Here is a 23,996-nt window from a genome sequence, read left to right as displayed (position 1 = left end):
TTTGCAGGAAGCAAACAATTCAGGAAAAGTAGGCTTTATCTTTCTGTAAAACATTTCCATGCTATCGCAAAGGAAATATGACAAGTGGGTCATCATAGTGGTGATCCCGTGAGGAGCTGCGTACATATCGGAAATTCACGAAGTCACGCAGTCTATAGTGGTAGTAGATTTTTAATTCTAACAAATAATATCATACATGTATAATAAACAAAAAACTCAGTAGTCAAGAGATCAAATTGTGAAAGATATTTACAAACGCAAAAATGTGACGTCATAGATTCTTGTGTTGAGATGATAAACACTGGATTTCAATACGTGACTGTTTTACACCACAGGCATACAAGTTGTTATTTCACGGCTTATATCATTCAAAGGTTAAGTACTATACACAACGCAAAAAAATGTATTTCACAGAACGAAAAAATAACTTGTTTGATCCAATTTCTTCCTAGGATGGACTTAATAAAGGAGTTATCTCTTCTTGCATGGTTTCAATAAGAAACTAATGGTTTTATTGATGCAGTTAATTATATACATGTATATTCAATATCATCTAAAATCTTTTAGATAGAAATTCAAATCATATTGGTTACTGTTCAGTCCAAGTACATTACAAACAGCGATGAGGTTTTGTTTCACCTGTGTACTATCGGCAGCCATCACAGCGACGTTACAGAAAGGCTCTTCTGTTCCCTCCTCGCCACAATCATCAAGGGAAGCCTCGATCTGGTTGTATCTGATCATTCCACTTTGAATTAAGTTTTCCATTAGCTTGACCGTGTTGTTCTCTTCAAGTTGTTTTCGGTGTAAAGATGGCACGCACATCGTTCCCATTAAATGACATTTCGGGATGGGTTTCGGTATGATTGGCCGTATCCCTAGGCTGACCATGAATGCAGTCAATAGCGTATCTATACCATAGCAGGCCAGGATCCAGTCACGGAGGTAGAAACCACCCATTCTTGCGTTTATTTCTATCAGTTTTGGTCCAATTGCTGTCATCATTATTTCGACATTGAATACTCCATCAACAAGTCCGATTTCCGTACAACATTGATATGCAGCTACAATAATCTGTCCTTGTCTATCGAGTGGTAAACAAGAGGGCATTGACGCTGTCGTCTCGGTATAGCTTCCCTTCTTCGTGGGTCCATTGTCAGAAATAAAAGCAGCGACAAGCTGTCGGTTGTATATAACAACATCGACGTCGTGTTCAGTTCCCGACAACTTTTCCATGAGGAAAACATCGTTACCATGCCCCAGGCCCACTCCTGGATGGTCTTCCTCGGAACTAAGATTTGTTTTGATTTGGTTGTACATGTTTACGCATTCCATGTGGCTGTTGACGGGTTTAACTCCCACAGCACTGGATCCGTATTCTAGTTTAAGAACTGCTGGTAGCCCAACAAGGTCAATAGCATTTTCAATGTCATTTTCATTGCTAATCGGTGCGACCTTACCAGAATAGAGGTGCGTTCGCGGAAAATGGGGATGACTGTCGGTTTTCAATCGCAACACACGTTGAGTTGAACTTTACTTTTTTGCAATAGAAGCGGCCTGTTCACCTGGACCTCTTAGATTTAGTTTCTTAGAAATGGTCGCCGATAGGGGCCCACAATCTTCCCAGAACGTAACACAGCCGCTTATATCTATTCGTTGTTCTTGCAAAATTTGAATTATGTTATCGGCATGCTGCTGGTCATGCGTATGGTCAATGAAGTCATACTGTAAGAAACTGGATGCTTTAGAAGCTGCATACGAAGATTCATCGGGATCCACCAATATTACCTAAAATAGAATGGCACGTGCTTGGTTATTTGTCAAATTATACATGTAGAATACTAACACATTAAACCCCGTCATTGTTTAGAGAGTCAACAGAAAATAATTCAATTGGGACCAACATTTATATTGAAACATTCGGCAGGATCATTGATTTGGTTTCGCAACTTAATCCATACGGTTCTTTAGTATGTTTATAAGGTTTGTACGGTGGTACATTCGTTGCATTTCATCATATATATCTGTTCCTTTTCTATTGGTAGGAGTTACATATACAGTTAAAGCTGATAAAATTTCTTCATGCATAAAATGTGAAAAACAAAAACAGCAATAATTTCAGGATTTGTAGTTTTACAAACTATAACACTTTTCCAAATCTCTGAGGTCACAATGGCATACCTTAATACCGTAATCTTTGAACCCGTCCCAAATGAACCGTTTACTAAAACCACCAGCTCCAACCACCAAGACTGTCTTATCTTTCATGGCGAACATCTGAGATCGCTTTATCATGTTCTGTATCAGGGGACGCAAGGTCTCTCCCTGTTGATGTGGGTTCAAAGTTTCAAAGAACTGGCATATGATAGTACAGTCATGACTGTTAACCTCAATTCCAACTGGTTCAATGCTTCCTTTGATTTCACTGAGAACGAAATCCACTCCTAAAAATAGAAAAATAAATACACCCTATTACTTTATTTAAAGCGAGATGTTGCTTTACGAACATACATACATACACTAATACGATGGTAGTGATGTATTGTAGATTTATGAATTGACATTTTAATTGAAGAAACAATAACCACAACAACGTGTCCGATTAATTTGACTTATCAAAAACATCCAATCATCTCTCTACAGTTTTTTTCAGCTTTGCACATGGTCTCAGTATAGCATTCATATTCCTATAGACTTCTATGGTAAATTGCATATTTTTAGGATTTAAAAAAAATGTAAACCGATTCAATAAACCTTTCACTTATGTAGCATTTCTAAGGACGTGTGGAAATAAAATTGAGTACCCGCACAAAAGTAGGGCGAGTCCACGGAGATCGGACAGAAAAGTAGTCTTAAACTAAAAATAGCCATTTTCTCTACTTTCACTTTCGTTTTGCACTCATCAAACCAACCTTTTCAGAGGAACATTTTTATGTTTGCTCTACTTCATGTCATGGTTCATATCTTTTGAATTAGCATTAGTTTGTGAAGAGACAAAAAGAAAACGCACTATATTTTATACCCTCCATGTTTTCAAGTTCACCAGCTTAGGGATATGCAGTGCAGTAGGACAGGTACCTATCATAGATAGTACTTGTTCTGGATCGAAATCTTTCTTGTTCGAGTCACGGGCACTACAACATCAAAGAAGAGGAGAAATAAATGCCCACATACCTATAAGATCTGTTTGAGCACCAGGTCCTCCTCGATTATCACAGGATAAGTTCGCTTCATCTTCAATGATTTTACTTAATATTCTCTCAGAACCCTGTTTCACGGTGTTGTAAAGTCGTTGACGTTCCTTTTCATTTATGCCCCACATTTCCATAGTCGTTTCAAAGGTCAAAGGTATTGTATTGCTTCCATTGATTGGTTGATTCTTTTTACCGATTCCACAGACCATTTGTGTAGCTATTGGAGTGTTGTCAGCCTGTCTGCATACATTTACACGAATTCTACAAGAACAGCCATCTAAAATAAAAAAAAATAAAATGTTACAGTAAATTATTGTTTATTTTTGCAAAAACGCAAATTCTTTGTTGAAATGTAAAATCATAAATTTAACTTTGACTGTGTGAGACACACAACCATTTAATTAATGTGAACCCCATTCTTAGACAAGTATGCATATTACAATAGTGACCATATAGACCACGTGATTAGCCTGTAAAAGACCTTTCTCAATTTAGCTTCTAGTAATAAAGTTGCATGTAGGTTCTTTAAAAATTTGTGCCGACAACAGCCTATATTGGAAATAAAAATCGTAGCTGTCATACCAAGAATTGGTTCTTGTGTTGGTGGTCGATGGAATGCCTCTACCAGAACTGTATTTTCTACTTCTAGTATTTTCAGTAATTCTATGACTGCGTTACATATTTGGTCGAACTCGGTGACGTCATGGAAGGTAACACCCCTACTAGCGTGCCAGGTAGGGCCTGATGGTTTGACGACTACCTGTGAATAGAAAGAAAACGACTGTTTTACCCTACCTGACTATCTTTGCGTCGTGAAGGGAGTGTCAAGCAGACGTTCATATTTGTACTAATTAGATTCCAGACATACACAACATATTAGCTTATCATCATTGATCCATGCTCTCCGTGTCCCTTAATTTAGTACTGGGGAAAACCGTTTCCTAGATCAATATTGCCCCCTTTTTTTTACTTTCCGCTCATACCCTCTGTTTGTATCAAACTTACGTGCGTTTACGTTAAAATCCAACATATAGAAAAAATGTAAAATAAATTTTAAAAAATGTCGTTATAAACCTCTTTAATACACTTACTTTTCCCGCTAACTGTATTCCTTCTGAATTCAGGAACATTCTTAGTTCTTTTGAAATATCGTCTCTGATTTCGTCTTCGTTTTCTACAGAAAGGATTCTGATATACACGTCGTTCGGAACTACATATTCACATGCCGGTTTATAAGCAAATGCAAGTGTTTCCGGGTAAAACACGCCTGTGTCTGCCATCAAAATTCTTGTTAGGAGTTTATCATCGACTCTCTTGCAGAGTTCGATTGAGCTCGACATTGGACAGTCGAGATCAAGCTCTATATTCTCTCCATCATCCCGTTGTCCGTCCGTACATGCCCGAGTGAAAAAGTTGACGAAGTATGTGCATCGTCGTGGAGTTTCGAATACGTCAACGTACGTGCATCCACCACGGTCAAAGGTTACTGCCTTCTTAACATATAAAGAGTGAAATCCCTCCTTGTCTTCAGACTTGTCCTTCATCAACCATGTTGGTGACATTACAAGCAGCATGTCCCCTGGGCATTGTCGACCACCCTCCAACAACATCCCCAAACATTCTACCGGTGAGGAAAGAAGAACAATGGAAACGCCAGTACTTGGAGTTGTCTTTCTTGGTTGTGATGTCCGGTCAACAGTTTCCGGTAAGTTGTGTTCATATAAACTGTACTGGAGCGAATTATAGTAGTCATAAATATGCTCGTCATTTTTTGTGAAGGGGATGGCGGAATCTGGAGGCTCAAGGTTTACACTCGTACTCCAAGCGGTATAATTTCCTGTTGCTGTCGTGTACTCCTCGGCCTTTTGGTCTATTACCTCCTGAATGGTAAAAACAAGAAGTTATGCATCAATGTAAATGATATTCATTAAAACCGAATTTTAATTCCACACAAATTAATGTTTTTTAAGTACTTGTGTTTATAAAAATCGGGCAGAATGGGAAAAATCAGAAACATGCATGTCAAAACCCCCCGATCTGACAATGTAATGTCACCCAAGGATACTCTCCCTATTTGAAAACATCATTAATTATTTGTTATCTGCATCACTGGGTTTACTAAAAAAAAATTAATAGAATGTTAGAAAAATTAGTTTTGGAGAAAGTTATCCGTCAAAATATGTTCATTTTCAGTGCTTTACAATGAAATTATAACCCATATTCGCCAAAATGATATGGAAAATGTTGTCTTTTTTCCTTGATTTAGATAACTCACGGAGTTCATTTTACAATAACCATAGCCAATAAAAATGTCTTTTTCACATTCCATAAAAAATGTTACGAATCAAATTAAAGTGACCAAAATGTATTTTGTTTACTTAAATGATAGGATTCAAGCTATCATTAAATTACGATTTGATTATAACATTAATTATTTATAATCAATCGCCACATTTTCACAGTTTTACTGGGCACACAACAAGACATTAAAACAGCCAGATTTGAATTAGAAACATCTTGAGTAAACCGGATTTTTCTGGTTTTCAGGCGCATGTGTGAAATGGTATTATTGATTTAATTGTAACTGTTTCCTTGGCCCGCTTAACTGCTGTTTCGGATTAATGATGCATTGTAGTATATTTAACTGACAGAAATACATGTACATGAATGTTGATATTTGATCGTACCGAATAAACCGTGTCATAACTTCCATAGAACTTTTTTTTTGCCTTGACAAAATTATGTTTTTTGTTTGTTTTTTTGTTGATTTTTGTTATCCTTTTTTGTTTTGTGACAAAATCTTAATGGAGACATTTTATTCAAAGCCCTATTATTATTTCTTTGAAATTTAGAAAGAAAATATTTTTTCACTATCAGTGTTATGTTATTTTTTTTCTGAATTTTGGATTTTTTTTTAGAAAAAAAAACATACATCACATGTAGTTTAAAAGATCTTTCCTAATTAAACTGAAATAATCTGTTCAGAAAGAGACGTGGTCGCTTGTAACAGTTTAAAATTTGACAAAATAATAGTAATAATGAAAGTTATTTAAAATGATGATAATAATAATAATGATAATAATAATAATAAAATAAATAAATAAATAAAAAGAAACAAATTAATACCCCTTGAAAACAAAATTATAGTGTATGCATGTTTTAATTATTTCAGTTAATCGAACTTTTAATTTCCGATGTTATAGAGTATGAAGAATGGAATCTACATAATATCATATTACACCTCTAAATGTGGATACAATATTCTCATTGATGTACATTTTGTAATAATGTAAACTCAATTTGCAAAGCAATACTATTTTTAGCGCAATGATTATATTCTATTTATCTAAATTATAAAAAAAAACGCGTAATGGTTTTATAGCATCATTATAACAAGTTGTTGAAAATACCGTCTACATAGTGCATGCAGTTATAGAATCTTCATCTAAAAATTGCCCGCATAAAACTTGTACCTCCTTACACCGAGTAGTTAGCTTTAAAATTAAACAGTAACTAATGGAATATAAATATTTCAAAAAATAAATTAATAATGACTTACCTGCAAACTTGATAAACTTTCCAAACCAGTTTTTTTATTCTCTAGTTCTTCCACTTTGAGACTGGAAAAACTCTCCAAAAAAGAGCTGTCCGTTCTTTGTTGCATTTTGTAAAAATTCCTTGCAGACTTAAGACAAAAGAAGAATGACTATAAATTTGTACGTTCACTCTCAATCTAGTAATAACCAGAATTCTCCGGTTCAGCATTATTAGCGTCGTTTCCAATATGGGTGGGTTTTATAAAAGACATGTGACTGAGGTATATAAGCGGACATATAACTTGCCAAAACGGAATACTCAAAACAGTGACGTATACCACAAGACATGCGCACCGAGACATTTTTTTCAAAATGACGGAAAATTTGAATGTAGACATGAATTCCCCTTTTGATCAGCCTCAGGTATATTTTATGTAATCTATTTTTACAATAACGAACTTGTACTTACAATATTTAGTCTTTTTTCCCGTGCAGTTTAATAAGAAAGCGGGCATGTCCTTATAAAGGGACTAATAAATATCGAAATGGTAAGCTGAGGACGGTAAGGTACTAAAATGAAATTTTCATTAACGTGTTAAAATACTTTTGCTGCAACACTGAGGCAGACCTGTACACAAAATATGTATGGGTGTAGGTTGAATGCACTGTTTTGAATGACTGATCATTGGTATTATTACTATTAAATCGTTGCTTTGCTTTTCTCATTCATAAACAAGGGAACAAAATCCTATTCAGAACTACATTTTACAGAACCCCGACTACCTGTCAATTTTGGAAATGATAGTAAAGCAATTAAACACACATGTCTTCTAATCAGATTAGTTTATATATCAAAAATGAAAATAGAACGATAAAAATTTCAACAGTACAGCCTATACATGTTATTATATAATATGATGAAGGTGAAACCTTTTAACACTCCCAAAGCAGCTTTGATAATTTTTGTCAGCTCTAATTTGATATATTATACTTATAACTTTCAAATATGGTAATTTTTTTAATGATATTGTCCTAAAGCAGTATACTAATTGTTATATTTGAGAGAAACTTGTAGAAGGAAAATATTCCCAGGGCTTCCAGGTTACACCATACTGCAGACTATTACACCCAACCCTATCCTGGCAAAGCTATCATTCGTTTTGTATTTAATTATCAAAACTAACAAATATTTTCCGAGACTGGTTTGGCTCTCAATTGCATTTATACAAGTATACTCAAATGAAGGGGCCATTATGCTCTTTTTTACCTCCCGAAAATGGAGGTACAAACCTGATATTCATGCTTTTTCTTGCAATAGATATACAGAACCAAAGGGAGTGTATTACCGCCTGTTTTACGGGCAGTTTATATCACATAAAACAGATACATGTTATACTCTATTACCCCCTGTTTCTGGACAATTTATATCCCATAGAACAGATACATTTTATACCAAATTACTCCCTGTTGTATGGATAATTTTTATCACATAGAACAAATACATGTGATACATGTACCTTATTACCACCTATTTTATGGACAATTTATATCACATAAAACAGATACATGTGATGCTGTATTACCACCTGTTTCATGGATAATTCATATCACAAATAACAGATACATGTGATACTGTATTACCACCTATTTTATGGACAATTTATATCACATAGAACAGATACATGTTATACTGTATTACCACCTTTTTATGAACATTTTTTATCACATAGAACAGGTACATGTGATACTGTATTACCACCTGTTTTATGGACATTTTATATCACATAGAACATATACACATGATACTGTGTTACCACCTGTTTTATGAACAAATTATGTCACATGGAACAGATACATGTGATACTGTATTACCACCTCTCGTATGGATAATTCATATCACATAGAACAGGTGCATGTAATACTGTATTACCACCTGTTACATGAATAATGCATATCACATAGAACATATACATGTGATACTGTATTACCACCAGTTTCATGGATAATTCATATCACAAAGAGCAGATACATGTGATACTGTATTACCACCTGTTTTATGGACAATTTATATCACATAGAACAGATACATGTGATACTGTATTACCACCTGTTTTATGGACATTTTATATCACATAAAACAGATACATGTGATACTGTATTACAACCTGTTTTATAAACAATTTATATCACATAGAACAGATACATGTGATACTATATAACCACCTGTTTGAACATTTTTTATCACACAGAATAGGTACATATGATACTGTATTACCACCTGTTTTATGAACATTTTAAATCACATAGAACAGATACATGTGATACTATATAACCACCTGTTTTATGAACATTTTATATCACATAGAACAGATACATGTGATACTTTAGTACCACCGGTTTTACAGATATTTTATATCACATAATTTGATACATATGATACTATTATACATCTAATGTTACATCATAACGTTGTTGCTGCTCCAAAATGTTGTATGTCAACTTTTGCAACTTTTCTGAAAAGTAAACTCTTTGACATACAATGTTTTGTAGTTTATGAGCGACTAACAATGTCTTATAAAAACTTTTTTTCAATTATTGATACTGAATTATATTCATTTATTTATAGGATATTGAAACTGGGGAAAATGGCATTTCTCAAGTCAAAGGAAAGGTAATTTTGGTCCATTTAATTTGTTTAAGCCATGCCATCATTCATAAAATTTATGATTTACTGAATTATAAGTGTAATTCACAAACATTGTGTATGTGACCATCATTGCAATAATAATAACCTTTTTTTTTAGATTTAAAATTTCTGTAATTAATTTATGTTAACATTTCTCTCTCTTATTTTTCTTCATTAGTGTTTATTAGTTTTAGTGCAAATCATAGACCTGAAAGTATAGCATCACATTTATTGGGGAAATATGTATCTTATAACATTATGCTTTTACAATTACAACTAATATTATATATCCATGGTGCTTTAGGAGAAGACTGCTTCAGCTGTATTCATTTTAAATAATATCAGTATCAGATTACATCAAGAATGATAGCAATAATTTTACTGATTGTAGGATGTTCAAGCAAGGAGCACAAAAAGAAGACTGGAAAGACAATATGAGCTGATTGTAAAGAGAGTATGTTGATTTTTACAGTTGCTTCCTGTATTTAAACAAGAGTTGACATGTTAGAAATGATATTCTGTTAAAAAACAAAATAAATGGCAAATACCATTGGACTTAGACTTCGTGGTGTAGATCTGGGGTCCGGGACCTTTCATTTCAAAAGGTGTACCTTCATGGTTTAAAACCAAAAAGTCCTGGCCTTCCATACTGATAATGAAATTTTAACACCTGACCCTTTTCTATTCCAAATAGGGATATTTGAATTATAAATCCAAAGAGTCCTGGATCATTCATCTCTCTGAATAATTTTGAACTCCTGCTGCTGAAAACGCTATTAAAACAGACCAGTGGTAAAATCCCAAAAGTCATGACACCTATAAATTTTCTACATCAAGTATGTTGTGAACGCAAAAATGCCCATGATTTGTTGTCAATTAGATCAATGCTCATATTTATGTGAATTTTTATACAAAGTCCATGAAAAACTAACTTAAACCTATAGGTTATCCTGATTCCACACAAATAGATGGACAACGGAACCCAAGTATTATACCGTGTGCCTCTTGTCTTTCAAAGGTGCAGGTGCAGCACCAAAAATGAGATTATCAAAATATATATTAAAATATTTATTATTGGTACATTGTAATTCAAAGCACTACACACTTGCATTATGTACATACAAGTGTAGCTTGAGTCATTGTGGATACGATAAGATAAAAGTTTAAAATTAAATAAAATATATGAAAAATTTTCTTATTCAAGCATTTGGCTGATTGTTTGTCGGGGGGTGGGGTGGGGGGGGGGGGGTCTGGCTGTTGTCTCGTTGACATGATTATTCCCCTTTTTCTGTCTTATTCTGTTATGAAATTCATTTTTTTTATCATATACGTCCAATGAAATTTATTTTTTTGAAGGCAAGAAATTGGTATGATGATGAGGCATCACCTCCAAATTTCTGCATGTTCTATTTGAGGAAAGGGGAAATTGTAACAGAAGGTATGTTTTAAGTTGTTTGTTGTTTATGTAAAACTCTTATTATCCCAAGCAGTTCATATCATTGCAGTGTTTTCCCAAACAATTAACATGCAGAATTATGCAGGCTGTATATACAAAATTGACCTTGACTTTTGAGGGAATTTTTCTTTATTTTAGTACATGAACAATTTGTTTTTTAGCATTCCTTTGTTGGTTGTTCAATAATATATACCTGAAATATGGAACTAAAAATATTTTATGTATGTTTTGATGTATCATTTTCTATTTAATGTAACATACTTTTATAGTAATAACTTTTCACATAAACCACAAATGATTGTATGAATTTTTTTTTCAAAAAGAATTGCAAATATTTTTAGGGCCAGACCATATGAAACCATTCTTGAAGGATCCTGTTGTTATCTCTAAATTTAAAAAGACAGCACTCCAAAGACCTTTTAGCCTTCAACATCAAAAAGGTAAATTAAAACTATTTAGCTGGGTCACAACATATTTACTTTTTGTTAATATCCATGCTTATTTTGTTTATAATGTCATGAAACTGTCAGGAAGTGGGTTTCAACAAGAATTGTAAAATTTATTAGCCATTAACAGACTGCTTTAGTTTTCACAAATTTTTAAGATTGCTTCTATTCATTTTTTTTTCTCCTTGGAAATAAAACTGATATGTGACTTTTTTTATTCTTGTCAGAAAGTTCCTTCACTAAATGTCTAAATTTGTATTTCTGGTGTTCAGTGCAATTATAATTTTTATTATTTATTGTAGAACCTGATATATCCATTGATCAAAAAGAGGTGCTAGAGCTACCATATGATGATCCCTCCAAATATACCTAGGACAGTATGGTTTTTCTTTTACCAGTCATGCTGGCGCGGGATGGAATTAAAGGTTATAACACAAAATTTATCTTTATGGATGTTCATTATTTGAAATTTAATGCTTCAATAGAAGAAGAGGATGATTTTCTTTACATTTTATGTGGTAAAAATTTGTAAAGTCTGATGAAATTTTCTTTTGTATCATATTGAATGTCCTGAAAAAAAAGAAACAATTTTAGGGGCACTCCACCTATGGCCAACAGAAATGTTATAATGTATTGCTTCAATTATAAAGTTTACTTATCTAATCCTCAATGGTTTTATTTTAGGTAAACATGCCTATAGAGAGGAGAACCAGCCTTCCTGGTGGCCAGAAGAGGTGAGATTCTGCTCAGCAAACAGTTCAACTGAAGGTTATTATTATTATTGATATAACATTTCAAGGGTTAAAATCCTATTAAATTCCAATATTCACATTTGAAAAATTAAGCCCTTTTTGTCTGCTCCATAGTTAGATCAAATAGTGGTGGGAAGGAACAATGTATAAATCAATTCTGGTAAAACCCTGGTGATGTTCAGTATCACATTATTGAAAAATAATAGCTTCAATAGTAAATATATATCATAACACCTAATATGTTTTACCCTTTAGATTCTAAAAGGCTTAATGTTAAGGAGTTGAGGAAGGTTATAGGGTCCTATTTAAGGAACTGCAAAGATAGATGTAGAATGTGAGTGCTGAGTATCAGGATTTATTCAACATGCTGAATGTTATTTAATGTTTTGCATGTATATGTTAGTTTTTAATTTTTGATTGTGTTTGTTTATCAAGTAATGACTGTTCCATTAAAACATACATGACAGGTGACACCAAGGGAAGTCACTTTGCTACTATGGCTTGGTATTTCAGCGGCCTCATTTGCATATGCACTACATGAGAATCTTATTTGCTTTTATTAAGTGTTATCCAGGAATAAAAGTGCCTTTTCGTGGTATCATGTATGTTTTAATGGAGCAACCATAATATTCAAATTTAATGTCCCGTACTTAAACATTGCCATGGGAAGTATTAATTTTCATTCTGTGTCTTTACTGTTTAAGTTTAAACAGGACCCTTTAAATATTGTGTCAGTCCAGATTGAATTTTTTTAATCGCATATGACATCACATGCAACCCCATGTTTTATATTTAAATCAGAACTGTTTTAGAGTTTCCATGGATACATTTTCCTGATTTGTAAAGTTTTAACAAGCTTGGATCAGAACAAAAAGGATTCATTTACATTTTATCTTAAAGCATGGCTATTACACAGGCTTAAATGATAACAAAATTTATGATACTTTTTAGAAATATGATGTCATTTTTAACCATCTCACTAATTGAATTTTATTGTTTCCATCCTCATAAATGTACTTTCTCATTATATATTTATTGGTTAATAGACAAATGATTTTTTTTTTCATTTGATTACTTTTATTTGCTGTAATAAGCATAAATACTGAATTTTCAAGCATTGTCAATTTTGGTACGATCATAGTTGTAAAGGATATATTACTTCATGACTTTTTGTTTATTTCTATGTAGCTTTAAAGAAACAGTGGAGGAGGTGACAGGAGAAGGCGTTGCAGAGGTAATAACAGGAGAAAGAGCATCAGGGGTGGTGGCAGAAGACAGAGAGGCAGAGCATATAACAAGAGGAGTAGAGGAAGAGGTGATGACAGAAAGTAGTGCAGAGTTGACAGGACAGGCAGCGGAGACGACACTGGTAAATGCAGAGAACAAGACAAAAGGAGTAGAGGCAGAGCAGATGGCATACACAGCAGGAGACAGAGAGGCAGAGAAGATCACAGGAGGAGAAGCTGAGGTGATGACTGGGGGAGATACAGGAGTAGATGCAAAGGTGACAACAGAGGGAAAGGCAGAGATGACGAGAGAGGGAGAGGTGACAACTGGAGAAGTTGCAGGGGTGACAACAGGGAGAGATGCAGAGATAATGACAGAGGGAGAGACAGTGGTGATGACTGGAGGAGATGCAGAAGTGCTGACAGGAGGAAAGGCAGAGATGATGACATGGAGAGAGGCAGAGGTGACAAAAGGGGAAAAAGCAGAGGTGATGACAGGAGATACTTTGGTGACAACAGAAGAAGTAGAGGTAGAGCAGACTCCTGAGGAGACAACAGGTGTGAAATTGTTGAGATGTGAGTACCATTTTAGACTTTAAAATATAATTTGTGAGTATAGGATCATTTGCTAGTAACCATTTTTCTCCTTCTGTTCACCTTATTGTCTGCAAGATTAACAGAGCATTTTACAGTGGATTGAAATCTAACTTGGCACATAAATAGGTCACTTTATGTGGATGATTTTTTCATTACCAAAATTTAGAAAAGCTGCCCGAGAATGTAAATTAAGGAAAATATGTAAAACTTGATATAAATGGTAAAGGTGTGTTTGGGTGGGGGTATTGTGCTCCACTCTGGAAGTAAATGATCTTGTATTTTACAGTATTTATTTTCTTCATATTTAGTTTTTTAACCATACTGTACAATTTGTATATTGTATATTTTCAATGAATGATTTTCAAACTTTCTCATTCTGTACACCCGTTGAGTCATACCTGGTTAGTCTGTATGATTTATATTGTACCTTTCCATAGTATATATAAATTTTTCTGGCCTTAAATTAAGCAATTTTATTTTTCATTTTTATGGCATTTCATTTTTTTGCATATAAAAACAAAAATCCATCTTGCTGATGTTATATTTAGTTTTTAGTTAAAATTACTTGATTACATTTGCTTTTATATACATGTACATGTATAATTCCATGTTTCATTTCTCATGTAGATGCTGAAGAAGTGATTTTTTTCAACCGTAAAAGAGAATTCAATTTTCTCTATACAGCATGTGAGGGTATTAAGATCACCCTTTACAATCTCTATTCCATAAAAGAGAGGTTGACAGATGAGGTAAATTTTTGTTTAAAATTTTTGTCTCTCATTTCCTCTGATCTACTGAACCAAATTTTTAGGAATTTGAATTTAATATTAAGCAGGAAGCACATCGTATGTCATTTAACAATAATCAGCTGAACTTCATGGGAGTCTTGCCTTTCATTTCAATTGCGGGAAACAGGGAATTGTCTATTGTTATTGTAGGTAAAATAAATTATAATTCTTGATTCAATAAGGATTTGATGTATTGTATAAGCTATTTACAAGTTTGCTATGTAGTTGTTAGGAGGTGGACCTGGAGCAATGGCTCTTGTTGCACATGAAATTTGATTTTAAATTTATGCAGATTATAAATAGTCACATGTACATTTAAAATTTTATTAATTGATATTTTTTGCAGATCATAGATAGTTACATGCTGTCTATTTTAAGAAGTAGTGAAGTGAGTATTACTTTTATAATCTAAAAATATAAAAATAGGAAAGATCTAACTTGGTTTTTGGACTGTAAGTTACCAAAAAATAAGCAAGGGACCTAGAGTTCACAGAGTGCCAAGGCTGACCAGTAAGGAAAACATTTACCATTACATCTAAACCGAATATTAATACTGCTAAATGCATAGTTGTAAAATTATGTAGAACTATCATATAAAAAAAGACCCTAAAAAGAAACCACCAAAATTCAGGTACACTGTCAGACCAACTTATGTGAAGTAAATGAGATGTCTGTCTACTCAAGTACTATAGCACTCAATATGAGCCAGGAGGGCCCTGAATGAATTCCCTTTTCTTACGAAAAAAAACACCATGAAAAGCAAAATTGTGAAAATCTTACTATGGTCCAAAAAGTATAAACATAATGGCCAGAAAAACATAAAAATTCAAGAATATGATAAATTTGCCATATGGTTAAATATAAGATACTGGAACTGGATTCTTTGTTGGATACATGGTTTATTTGTTATTTGGTTTTAGACAAAATAAAAATACAAACAAGCAATATAAACAAAGCAAACTGAACTTCATATTACTGCTATTGTGTCATAATATTTTAGATTAATGCCATAAATTCTCTTTAATTTTAATTATTGAAAACAATTTTTTTTTATTAATTACAGAACTTCAGTAGAACCACAACATATATTCCTTCGCACGTAAATTGATTTTTGTTGTGCTAGTCTAGAAACAGGCATGTTTATACCTGTTTATAAAGCTTATCCAAATTTATTTATTAATTGGTTCAGCTTTATTTATTTGAGAATATTATTTGTATATTATGTGGATGAGAGAATATTTAATATTTGAAACTCTGAACAATAGATGTATCTTTATATTTTCAGTCAAATTTGGAATACATTAATTGTGCTGTTATGTCTATGCTACTGAGCAAGAAACACCAGTCAGCAGTTACTGATGTAAGTTATTCTACACATACACATGTATGTAATAATTAACATCATGTGTGTTAATAGTGTTTACTTGCTTCCAACATTCATTATTTAGAAATCACTTAGCAACTTAATGTGTGAATTTGTCTTTTGTGGTGTCATTACCTACTAAATACGTGTATATTAGAGCCTGGAATGTAGGTACCTAATAGTTTTTACTTTGTCAATCTTATTTTGTTGCACGATGCTAAAGCTCAGAAATTACTGAGGAATTTCCCCATTCATATCACATTTCCAGTTTTAGAAAAAATCTTCATGAAAAAGAAATGTTTTTTATCAAATTGGGTGACAAACCAAGACCCATATCATGTAAAATTGTTCCCATCAACTTATCTTAACATAGCTTTTAAAATGGCTAAAAGTCGTTATCTAAAGTGAGGTGTGCAGACATTAGTTTGTAATCAAAAGAGATAGATTCCTTTCTTTAGATGACAGTCTCATTATAGTATATGTAAGTGAATTTTATAAACTGTGCAAAGCAAATTTAAAAAAAAAATGAAAAAATATGATGCATCAGTTTAACTGTCAGAGATTTTTCTATTCAGATCAAGGTTAGAATCTGAGGTAATGTTGAAGTTTTAAAAGTTGCTTTCAGCAGTTTCTCAGAATTCATTAACAAACATCAGCTACTTTCCATATGGTAGATTGAAATTTAGCAATAAAATACTGCTAAAGTTCATTGAATCTCAGGTGATTTGTCAGTTATAACAAATTTCAATTACAGTTTGATTTCGTGTCACAAGAGGCACTTGGATTGTACAACCTTGGCAGAAGACACTGGGTTCTAGTAGTGAGTCCATTAATGATTATAGGTGGTAGATTGAGTAAAACATAGCAGAAAACATTTGTAATAAGGTGACGGTCTATCATAAAGATTTTCATTTTTTTTTACCATCAAATGTTCTTGTTTTTGGATTGTGTCAACATTTTTCCAGTTTACCCTAGTTTCTGGTTTAATAACTGAAAGCTGTTACAGTAAGTCAATTATATTTGCTTTGTAGTTCCATGATTGGTATTGCATCAATGTACTTTGTACACTTAAGCCATGCTTAGCATGTCAGATATATTTGTTTCAACAACTTGTCTGGCTGTTAAATATTCTGAAATAAAGATTAATCTAAAATTCAGAACATGAAAAATGAAATCTTGGTATTTTTTATTACAGGTTTTTAAATTCCAGTTACTAGAACTTCTGCTTATAGATCCCCTCGGTGAACTTGGTTCCACTTTAAATAATATCCTGTCTTCATGGAAGTAAGTTAAACCAAGAAATGATGTGTGTGTTTTGTGTTTCATGCTCATGAAAAGTAGTAATGATAAGGATAGTAAATACTTCAGTTTTTTCGTTATATTTTGTTTACTTTTTATCCTTGCCTGAATTGGAAATATTTGTATTCTTTTACACTGCTCAGCTACAATGACATAAAAACTTTTGGTAGTTGTTTTGAAATATAAAGATAAAGAGACTGTCAAGAAACCCTAAGCACACATTATTTCGTTTCTTTGTGCTATTACCATAATTAGGGTCAGACTGACTAACAACCAAGGCCCTATAGTCATCTCTATCTATCCATCTACACTTTATATGACATACGATAACTCAGTGGGCCCTTTGTAACAATATCTGTTTTCTAGTTATGCAAGAAGTAAAGAAATATGAAGTATTTTTAGGATATGATATTGCTACTTAAACTTGGATTGAAATGTTGCTAATAATGTGGTTTTAAAACACTGTTTTATAGATACAGTTTATGTATCTGTTGAATTTGAATATTGTGTCACATTCAAAAATCAGTTGGAAATATAATAACTCATAAAAACTGTTTTCCAGGAACTATTTGAAACTTAAGAGAGATACTAACCAAAGTAAATGGAAGGTGTTAACACCCCAAACAACAGGATAGTATCTCATGTGGAGTGTATTGTCTGATGGTTAGTATGCACTGTATCAGAAACATTTTCTCTGGTGGGTCATAACGTGTGACGCATCAATCTTTGTTTCACCCGCACTGACATTTAAAGGCATGGTCTATATATTTTTCTGTTTTATATATATTTATATTTATTTTATTAAAAAAAATGGGAACCAATATGAATTTGACAGCTTAAAAGTGTGAGTGCTTTGCCAAAAAATGTTTGAATATTGTTTCAATTATGTTCACACCCACACACACCTTCTGACTGGAGAGGAGACATATTGCTTTGCCCTGTCCATCCATCACACATCTTACAAGAGCAAGTCATCTGAAACTACTAAACTAAATTTTATGAAAATTTGTATGCACCAAGGGCACCATATTTGGTTATGTAAATTACCAGGGTTATTGATCCACTGAAATTTTGATTTTTTTTAAGTGGGGAAGGGTGTCTTACCAAAGATCGGTTAATTATGCTTGTCTCCTGGATGAGGACTATCCTTTTTCAAAGGATTTCCTTCATTTTTTTTTTTGAATAATTAGTGATGATGATAAGATTGAATGGGATTTTCAGATAAATTGATTCAGGGAGACCACTTTTTCCAGGAGGAGACTGAAAAGAAATAGGTCTAATATGTTGGTGTGTTAGGTATGTGATAGTGCTCGCTAAGGTTCCTTGTTGTCCATGAATTAAATTTTCAAATAAAATGATTTGATTTTCTTTTAGTTTGCAGAAAGATACATGTCTAGACACAGCCTCCAGGTCCAGTCAACTACTGAATCTGTCTTGCAGTACAGACTTCAAATTCTGGAGAAATTATTAGAAAATCAAGGTATATTTCACGAATGAAATGTAATGCATTATAATTTACCCCCAAGGCGGGGACATATTTTCTTGGTGAGATAGGTCCATCACGATTGGACGGTGGGTTATGTACATTTTTTGTAACCTTGACCTTTGACCTGAAGGTTTAGTTGTGGAATTGAGAACATGTTTAATTGTGCTAAATTGATACCCTCTGACCAATTTTGGTTAAGTCTTACTTCTGAAGCTTAAATGTTGGCATATTAATAAACATGAAGGTGGAGGTGTCTTTTAAAACAATTCCATAATAACTGTTTAACAATATTTCAGATGAGACATTTATTTTAAAACTTTGTCGTATATGCTGCAAGGAAGAGCCAAAGAAAAAAAGCTGCAAGGAAGTCGATTGGGTAATACTGTTAATGTTATGTACAATATTTATTACAATCCAATTACTTGCACAAATAATATGCAAATAAATGAATTGTTTATGCATATATTTACAATTCATGCAACATATGAAGTCTAAAGTGAAAATAATTTGAGCATTAAAAGCAAGCTTTTATCACTTTGAAAAGTATGTGATTAGAGGTATTTGTGTAGAAATCCATGCATTCATAACATCATTTTTTGTTGTTTTCTTGCTAAAGGTTGCAGTAATTGCTTTTCTGTCTTCCTAGGAAGGGGCATCATGTATATTTCAAGTTGTATGATTAGCAGATTTTTTAAGGAAACACATATCTAAGGTCAATTATATTTGGTTGGTAGTTGCTTCAGCATCTTGATAAAACAAAGAGATTCATAATATGACTCCTGTCCCACAGTCATGGTCCACTGACTTTCAAACATTGTTTGTTGCAGATGTTAAGTTTTATGATTAGCTCACATTTAAAGACTTGTTTGCAATACAATGATGCTAATTTATATGCAGATACATTTGTGAACGTGCATGTCGATGCCATATTGAAATATGCATCCCCTTTCCTTTCCTTGTCATGCTCCAGTGACTTCAAGAAAATTGTTTGAATTAAATTCTAGTTATCATTGGTTTGTAAGCAGTTAAGTCTTTGACTCTGCATCTTAAGTTTTTTTTTAAATTGTAGCCCTTTCCTGGGGAAGGAGGGGGGTGGTATGATATGTCAGTGTAACAAATTGGTGTGAATGTGCATGGAAAAAGACAAAGTTGAAATCTAGTATTACATCTAATGTTGTTTTCTACTTTCAGGTTGGATGTGACAGTTGTGGCATATACTGGGTTCATTTTATATGTATGGGTATAAATGTAAACTTTTCTAACTATATTTCACAACCATGGCTATGTACATTCTGTACTTAAAATATTTTTACATATCTTTCACAACTGAATTAATGTACATTTTGTAGTTAAAATTTTTTTTACATATCTTTACATATCAACTGAATTAATTAGTCTCAGACATCTTGAATACAGTCAAACATGTATTAAGCAGTCACCTCTAGGGACTACTCAAACTTTCATAATTAAACTGAAGACTGATGTTTTTATGACCAGTGAGTAAATTTCACACATTTACTTTCGAATCTTTAAATTTGTTTTCATATCAATACCGATTTAATTCCTTAGGCAACCTAATTATTTATATTTACATGTTCTAAATATAATTAAATCATGTGACATGGTACTGTTAACGGGTCAGGTGATAAACCCGATGTTTACAAAATGGCCGGTATAAGAAGTCAGAAAGACGATTATGGCCGAAAAAAATAGGTGACCGTTAGTCGTGTTAGGGAGGGGACCAGTAATTTGAGTAAAATAAATAGAGAAAACAGTTGGGCGGGTTTTGAAATGACCGTTAAGTGAAGCTGACAGTTGATTTGAGGTGATTGGTAGAGAAGGTTTGACTGTATTATTGACATCAGTGTTGAAATTTGTTTTTTTCAACTTTTTGTTTTTTGAAACTATCATCATTGAAACTAAAGGAAATAGTTAATCATTGTAATTATAAATTGTGCAGGTTTTCATGATGATCTGTCGACTGATGTTGGAGTCATTGCTATTGAAAGTGTTATGCACAGTTATTTTTTTTTTGACTGTTAATAACTTGAAAACTAAAGGAACTTAAGGAAATATACATTCAGTATCTTAACAAGGTCTTTTCAGCATGATGACATGTACACATGGTGATTTTTTATAAAAATATACTAATGTTAGAGTTCGGGAACTCAGGTGAAAGATTCATAATACTGTAATGGAATTTGCAGGTGACAAAATGAACAAAGAAACCAATGATATTGTACCCTGTGTTATTCAGCTGATATTGCTGATTAATTTCGTTATATACACATGTTTTTGTGTTGGTTTTTGGTTTATCTTGTAGAAACTGCCATAAGAACTGTACTACCTATATATTGTCACAATGCTAATGTCATTACTTTCAACATCAATTCAGTACCAAATGTTATTTTGTATTTGGAAAAAATGTTAGTGTAACAATTGTTCACAAATGCTACTAGTGTGCTTTATTATTTATGTTAATTTCTGTGTATCAATATTGTATGAGAATAAAAATATGATTGTATTTGTATTCATTGCCTTTAGCTAATTGGAGCATTAAAATTTTCCCATTTGTGTATCTTTGACCATCCACACATTTTGGACTTTAGTATATTCTCTGGACAGTGTCTTCCTTTTCTGTGTTTATTGTGAAAAAGAAAACGTAAGTTATGCATGTAGTTGCTGTATTGAGCTCATGTGAGCTCTCATACTAAACTATAGTTAAACTACAGTGCTGGCTCTGGGACACAATATACCCACATGCAACCTCAAACTTTTTCCCAACCCCACTCACATACCAGAGACATTTTGGTGACCAAAATTCTCATGTTTTACACGAGTAAAAGTATCAAACCACCTTAATTTTCATGTGGAGATAATGTTTTATATGATTAATCGGTCAACACAACCGAAATTCACATGCTTTACACGAGTAACAGTATCAAACCACCTTAATTTGTACCTTAGGATCATGTTTTACAAGAGTAACAGTATCAAACCAGGTTAACTGTCATCTGGAGATCATGTTTTACACGAGTAACAGTATCAAACGACGTTAACTGTCATCTGGAGATCATGTTTTACACGAGTAACAGTATCAAACCACGTTAACTGTCATCTGGAGATCATGTTTTATATGATTAATCGGTCAACACAACCGAAAATCAAATGTTTTAAACGAGTAACAGTATCAAACCACCTTAATTTTTATCTGAGGATCATGTTTTATGTGACTAATAGATCAACGTAACCGAAATTCACATGTTTTACACGAGTAACAGTATCAAACCACCTTAATTTTCATGTGGAGATAATGTTTTATGTGACTAATAGATCAACGTAACCGAAATTCACATGTTTTAAAAGAGTAACAGTATCAAACCACCTTAATTTTCATGCTGAGATAATGTTTTATGTGACTAATAGATCAACGTAACCGAAATTCACATGTTTTAAAAGAGTAACAGTATCAAACCACCTTAATTTTCATGCTGAGATAATGTTTTATGTGACTAATAGATCAACGTAACCGAAATTCACATGTTTTAAAAGAGTAACAGTATCAAACCACCTTAATTTTCATGTGGAGATAATGTTTTATATGATTAATCGGTCAACACAACCGAAATTCACATGTTTTAAACGAGTAACAGTATCAAACCACCTTAATTTGTATCTTAGGATCATGTTTTACAAGAGTTACAGTATCAAACCATGTTAACTGTCATCTGGAGATCATGTTTTACACGAGTAACAGTATCAAACCACGTTAACTGTCATTTGGAGATCATGTTTTATATGTTTAATCGGTCAACACAACCGAAATTCACATGTTTTAAACGAGTAACAGTATCAAACTACCTTAATTTGTATCTGAGGATCATGTTTTACAAGAGTAACAGTATCAAACTACGTTAATTTTCATCTGGAGAGCATGGTTTACACGAGTAACAGTATCAGACCACGTTAATTCTCATCTGGAGATCATGTTTTACACGAGTAACAGTATCAGACCATCTTTTTTATCTGAGGATCATGTTTTATATGACTAATAGGTCACCGTAACCGAAATTCACATGCTTTAAACGGATAACAGTATCAAACCACCTTAATTTTCATCTGGGGATCATGTTTTACACGTGTAACAGTATCAAACCACCTTAATTTTCATCTGGAAATCATGTTTTACACGAGTAACAGTATCAGACCACCTTAATTTTTATCTGAGGATCATGTTTTATGTGACTAATAGGTCAACGCAACCGAAATTCATGTGTTTTACACGAGTAACAGTATCAAACCACCTTAATTTTTATCTGGAGATAATGTTTTATATGATTAATCGGTCAACGCAACCGAAATTCATGTGTTTTACACGAGTAATAGTATCAGACCACCTTAATTTTTATCTGGAGATAATGTTTTATATGATTAATCGGTCAACGCAACCGAAATTCATGTGTTTTACACGAGTAACAGTATCAGACCACCTTAATTTTTATCTGAGGATCATGTTTTATATGATTAATCGGTCAACGTAACCGAAATTCACATGCTTCAAACGAGTAACAGTATCAAACCACCTTAATTTTCATGTGGAGATAATGTTTTATATGATTAATCGGTCAACACAACCGAAATTCACATGTTTTAAACGAGTAACAGTATCAAACCACGTTAATTTTCATCTGGAGGAGTAATCAAAGGAACCAAGGTTATAGCGGTGATCAAAAGAATGTAATCCAGGGACAAAGCTCAGACAAGGAAAACAGACACACACAACAAAGAACACAGAGTAACTAAAATCATACATACAAGGTAACAAAAGCAAATGATCAACTCGGACTCCACTAAAAACTGGGAGCATGGACCAGGTGTACCGGTAGGGTAAGCGTCCTCTGCTTTCTTAGAAACACCCGCTGAGTTGCTCATAAAAAGTCAAGTCCGGGGTAGACGAAAGAGGAAAGGAAAAGTACGACACGTTGAATAAATCAGTTTTCATGGCGCAGATGGATACACCGTAACGATCCACGAGTTCATGATGACGGCCATGAAACTTTTATAGTGATGACTTCAATCTTGTAGCAACATAAACTTGCTGTAGAAGCCTATTTGTTAGAATTCTAGCGCGATACAAAAAGTCTGCGTAGTCTCGGCAAGCCCTGGT

General features: G+C 33.2%; 3 protein-coding genes and 1 long non-coding RNA gene across 6 annotated transcripts; 2 read left to right on the top strand and 2 right to left on the bottom strand.

The window, feature by feature from the left end:
• Positions 1-155: 155 nt before the first annotated feature.
• On the bottom strand, positions 156-1,335 carry LOC148599884 (carnosine synthase 1-like). The gene has a single exon (XM_088559092.1). The coding sequence runs from the start codon at positions 1,333-1,335 to the stop codon at positions 550-552; it is 786 nt and encodes a 261-aa protein (XP_088415218.1). The 3' UTR covers positions 156-549.
• LOC148599883 (carnosine synthase 1-like) lies at positions 156-6,898 on the bottom strand. The gene is made up of 6 exons (XM_088559081.1): positions 6,754-6,898; positions 4,286-5,074; positions 3,777-3,954; positions 3,175-3,471; positions 2,182-2,444; positions 156-1,788 (listed from the first exon to the last, which is right to left on the bottom strand). The coding sequence occupies exons 1-6, from the start codon at positions 6,856-6,858 to the stop codon at positions 1,534-1,536; spliced, it is 1,887 nt and encodes a 628-aa protein (XP_088415207.1). The 5' UTR covers positions 6,859-6,898; the 3' UTR covers positions 156-1,533.
• A 261-nt stretch (positions 6,899-7,159) lies between these two features.
• LOC148599882 (uncharacterized) lies at positions 7,160-10,813 on the top strand. Its single transcript, XR_015918114.1, has 3 exons — positions 7,160-9,401; positions 9,808-9,870; positions 10,773-10,813. It is a non-coding gene; the product is annotated as an uncharacterized LOC148599882 (long non-coding RNA).
• Positions 10,814-11,214: 401 nt separating this feature from the next.
• On the top strand, positions 11,215-21,353 carry LOC148599881 (uncharacterized). 3 transcript variants are annotated; one of them, XM_088559084.1, is made up of 14 exons: positions 11,215-11,312; positions 11,621-11,743; positions 12,003-12,086; positions 12,326-12,404; positions 13,259-13,872; positions 14,521-14,642; positions 15,028-15,069; positions 15,967-16,041; positions 16,799-16,864; positions 17,240-17,328; positions 17,906-18,006; positions 18,718-18,823; positions 19,126-19,205; positions 20,021-21,353. In XM_088559084.1, exons 2-11 carry the CDS (start codon positions 11,698-11,700, stop codon positions 17,976-17,978), a joined length of 1,290 nt encoding a protein of 429 aa, XP_088415210.1. In that variant the 5' UTR covers positions 11,215-11,312; positions 11,621-11,697; the 3' UTR covers positions 17,979-18,006; positions 18,718-18,823; positions 19,126-19,205; positions 20,021-21,353. The 3 variants fall into 3 exon arrangements, with proteins under 3 accessions (XP_088415210.1, XP_088415208.1, XP_088415211.1); XM_088559082.1 differs by lacking the exon at positions 17,906-18,006; XM_088559085.1 differs by lacking the exons at positions 18,718-18,823; positions 19,126-19,205; positions 20,021-21,353 and having other exon boundaries at positions 16,799-16,929; positions 17,906-17,923.
• Positions 21,354-23,996: the final 2,643 nt, after the last annotated feature.

Source organism: Perna viridis, chromosome 13, assembly GCF_037379345.1.
Source record: "Perna viridis isolate PV_CMFRI_1.1 ecotype Kerala chromosome 13, ASM3737934v1, whole genome shotgun sequence".
Classification (NCBI taxonomy): Eukaryota; Metazoa; Mollusca; class Bivalvia; order Mytilida; family Mytilidae; genus Perna; species Perna viridis.
The sequence above is the reverse complement of the archived record's forward strand: the minus strand, read 5'-3'. Positions and strand labels throughout refer to the sequence as shown.

What these genes read in the sequence shown, in the direction of transcription:
- LOC148599884 (XM_088559092.1), bottom strand. Translation starts at nt 1,335, where the DNA reads ATGGAATGCGTAAACATGTACAACCAAATCAAAACAAATCTTAGTTCC.
- LOC148599883 (XM_088559081.1), bottom strand. Translation starts at nt 6,858, where the DNA reads ATGCAACAAAGAACGGACAGCTCTTTTTTGGAGAGTTTTTCCAGTCTC. An exon ending in GAATACAGTTAGCGGGAAAA is followed by an intron (nt 3,955 to 4,285) that starts GTAAGTGTATTA and finishes TTCTATTCACAG; the next exon opens with GTAGTCGTCAAACCATCAGG. An exon ending in TGCTCAAACAGATCTTATAG is followed by an intron (nt 2,445 to 3,174) that starts GTATGTGGGCAT and finishes TTCTATTTTTAG; the next exon opens with GAGTGGATTTCGTTCTCAGT.
- LOC148599881 (XM_088559082.1), top strand. Translation starts at nt 11,698, where the DNA reads ATGGTTTTTCTTTTACCAGTCATGCTGGCGCGGGATGGAATTAAAG. An exon ending in AGCAAACAGTTCAACTGAAG is followed by an intron (nt 12,087 to 12,325) that starts GTTATTATTATT and finishes TTTACCCTTTAG; the next exon opens with ATTCTAAAAGGCTTAATGTT. An exon ending in GAAGACACTGGGTTCTAGTA is followed by an intron (nt 16,865 to 17,239) that starts GTGAGTCCATTA and finishes TTTTTATTACAG; the next exon opens with GTTTTTAAATTCCAGTTACT.